Source organism: Gekko japonicus, unplaced genomic scaffold, assembly GCF_001447785.1.
Source record: "Gekko japonicus isolate JY-2015 unplaced genomic scaffold, Gekko_japonicus_V1.1 scaffold2229, whole genome shotgun sequence".
Taxonomy (NCBI): Eukaryota; Metazoa; Chordata; class Lepidosauria; order Squamata; family Gekkonidae; genus Gekko; species Gekko japonicus.
The window spans coordinates 285,851-288,585 of NW_015165884.1; the positions used below are offsets into that span (position 1 = coordinate 285,851).

A 2,735-nucleotide genomic window follows, 5' to 3' on the forward strand; every position below is an offset into this window, starting at 1 on the left:
AGTTTATACCCAGAATTGAACTTTGTTGGTGCACATGAAAATTTATAACCAGAAGAAAACTTTGAAGAAGAAGAGATTGGATTTATACTCCGCCCTTCACTCGGAGTCTCAGAGCGGCTTACAAACTCCTTTCCCCTCCCCTCCCCACAACAGACACCCTGTGAGGTAGGTGGGGCTGAGAGAGCTCTTTCGGGGACTGCCCTTGAGAGAAGAACTCTGGGAGAACTTGTGACTGACCCAAGGTCACACCAGCAGGTGCAAGTGGAGAAGTGGGGAATCAAACCTGGTTCTCCCAGATTAGAGTCCGCACACTTAACCACTACACCAAACTGGCTCTCTGTTGGTCTTCAAGGTGCCACTCTGTACTCAGACTTTGCTCCACAATTAGGAAGAGTAATTTTCAATCCACTACCGCGCGTTACCTGCGCTGAAGTTGTTATCCCAACTGGAAACTTCAACTCCCGGCATGCCACTGCAAAGCTCCCCGGCCCTTATATTAGAACTGCTCCTCCCCCGCCCCGCCCACATCGCTCCCTATTGGTCCGGCCTAGGGCTTCCTGCAACCTAAAAGAAAACTACGCGTCCCAGGGAAAACCGCGGTCTGGAGCGTCCCTTCGCTGCTAGGCGTTCGGCACTGCGCAGGCGCGGCACCCGGCGAGGCTTCCCCGTTGCCAAGATGGCGGACGACAGTGAGACAGCAGTGAAGCGGCCGTCGGGGGAGGAGAGCGCCCACGAGCACTGCAGCGACTGTGAGAACGAGGACGAGCACAGCCACAACCGGGGGTAAGACGGAGCCCAGCCGGAGCCCGGCCGTGTCGGCGGGGTCCCGGCCGCTGGCCGAGGGGAGCCGCCCTGCTCCGATTGAGGAAAAGCGCGCGTTTCTCCCGCCCACTTCCCCCCCGCATCTTCTACGTGATTGGTCGAGGGGGCCCAGTGTCGCTTTCTGAGTGGTCGGCCGCAGTGCCAGTCCGGAAAGCGGGGCAGCTGGTGACCGGCCCGTTGCCGGGAGCGGCAGGATCTGGGTTACGCGCCTGGCCCGTGCCACGAAGGGAGGAGCCCGTCAGGCCGGGGTGCTGTTTATTATTGATGGCTCTTTGAGGGTACGGGAAGGCCGCGCACTCTGTATATGCTCAGGGGGACCCTTTTCCTCTTTAGCTGGTCTGCTGCCGTCTGGGAATCTCCGTGGGGAAATCCTCCTTTGCACCTGCTCGTCGAAAAGCAATGCAGAGTTTGTTTGCTTGTTCGTTAGGCTTGTCTGTGATGCATTGTCAGCTGACTTTAGTCACTCAGCTTTGACCTAGCCTACCTCACAGGGCTGTTGTGAGGCTTAAGTGGAGAAGAGGAGAACCCTGTGCTAGTACGTGCTCCTTGAAGTTTGATCAGGGCTTGGAATCTAGCTGTTGTATTGGGCGCCAGACAGTAGTGGTGGTGGGCAGTGTTCCCTCTAAGCTGAGTTAGTGTGAGCTAGCTCACAGTTTTTTAGCCTCTGGCTCACTCATTTTTGCCCTCACTCAGGAAGGAGGGCTCCAGAGCAAACTAACTTATGCAGTAGCCAATTCGCTCGCTCACAACTTTAATGCCAGTAGCTCACAAAGTAGAATTTTTGCACAGAAGACTCCCCAGCTTAGAGGGAGCATTGGTGGTGGGGTGTTGGGGCCCTGGAAAAAGTCCAGGAGAGGGCCCAGGAATCACCTGCCCCTGGGACCCAGGCAAAGGGCAGCCCCTCGCCCTGTGTGAGATGGTGGGGGGTGCTGCTGCTGGGAACCAGCTGCCCAAGCTTTGGGGGGGGGATCAGTGTTCCCTCTAAGCTGAGTTAGTGTGAGCTAGCTCACGGTTCTTTAGCCTCCGGCTCACACATTTTTGCCCTCACTCAGGAAGGAGGGCTCCAGAGCAAACTAATTGATGCAGTGGCCCAATCGCTGGCTCACAACTTTAATGCCAGGAGCTCACAAAGTAGAATTTCTGCTCACAGGACTCCACAGCTTAAAGGGGTAGGTGCTTCTTTTGCCTGCTGACTAAGACTGCTCTTGGCCTCAGCTGCATTTTCCGAACACTTTAAAGGCAAGCCTCAGGTACAGCTGTGCTTGTGTGACTCCCCCTCCCAATCTATACGCTGCTTTTCTGCCTGGATTCAAGGAGGCTCCACAGAAGAGAAGAGATTGGATTTATACCCTGCCCTTCACTAGCCAAGGGAGTCTCAGAGCGGCTTTCCCTTCCCCTCCCCACAACAGACACCCTGTGAGGTAGGCGGGGCTGAGAGAGCTCTGACAGAAACTGCTCTTTTTCAAGGACAGCTGTGCCAGAACTACAGCTTGCCCAAGGTCATCCAGCAGGTGCAAGTGGAGGAATGGGGAAATAAACCCAATTCTCCCAGATTAGAGTCCGCACGCTCAACCACCACATCAAAGAGAGAGTTGATTCGGTACACACAGTTTGAACTCACTGATTGGTAAAGGCACTGGAGGGGCCGTGATGTTAAATGACTTCTCCTGCATGCTTTGATGCTACTGGTTCTTCTGAGATTTCTCCCCCACCTTTTGGCACAAAGCCTTCAAGGTGGCTTGCCGTTAAGTATGCCGGTGGCCTCCTTCTGCTGAGCCTTTCTACCTGCTTCTGGGGCAGATGGGAGCACACTGGGGGCAGAAACGATGTCAGATCTGCACTTTTGCCCGGATGCAACATTGACACCTAATGCAGTGCAATATCTGCCCCTTGCCACACACCCGCATACACCC

General features: G+C 55.2%; 1 protein-coding gene across 1 annotated transcript in view; it reads right to left on the reverse strand.

Annotated features, from left to right (window-relative positions):
* DCAKD (dephospho-CoA kinase domain containing) overlaps positions 1 to 468 on the reverse strand; it is a 14,521-nt gene extending 14,053 nt beyond the window's left edge. The window contains exon 1 of the mRNA XM_015411300.1: positions 423 to 468. Coding sequence (XP_015266786.1) covers positions 423 to 468 — 46 coding nt within the window. The remainder of the gene's footprint in view (positions 1 to 422) is intronic.
* Between the last annotated feature and the right edge of the window lie 2,267 nt (positions 469 to 2,735).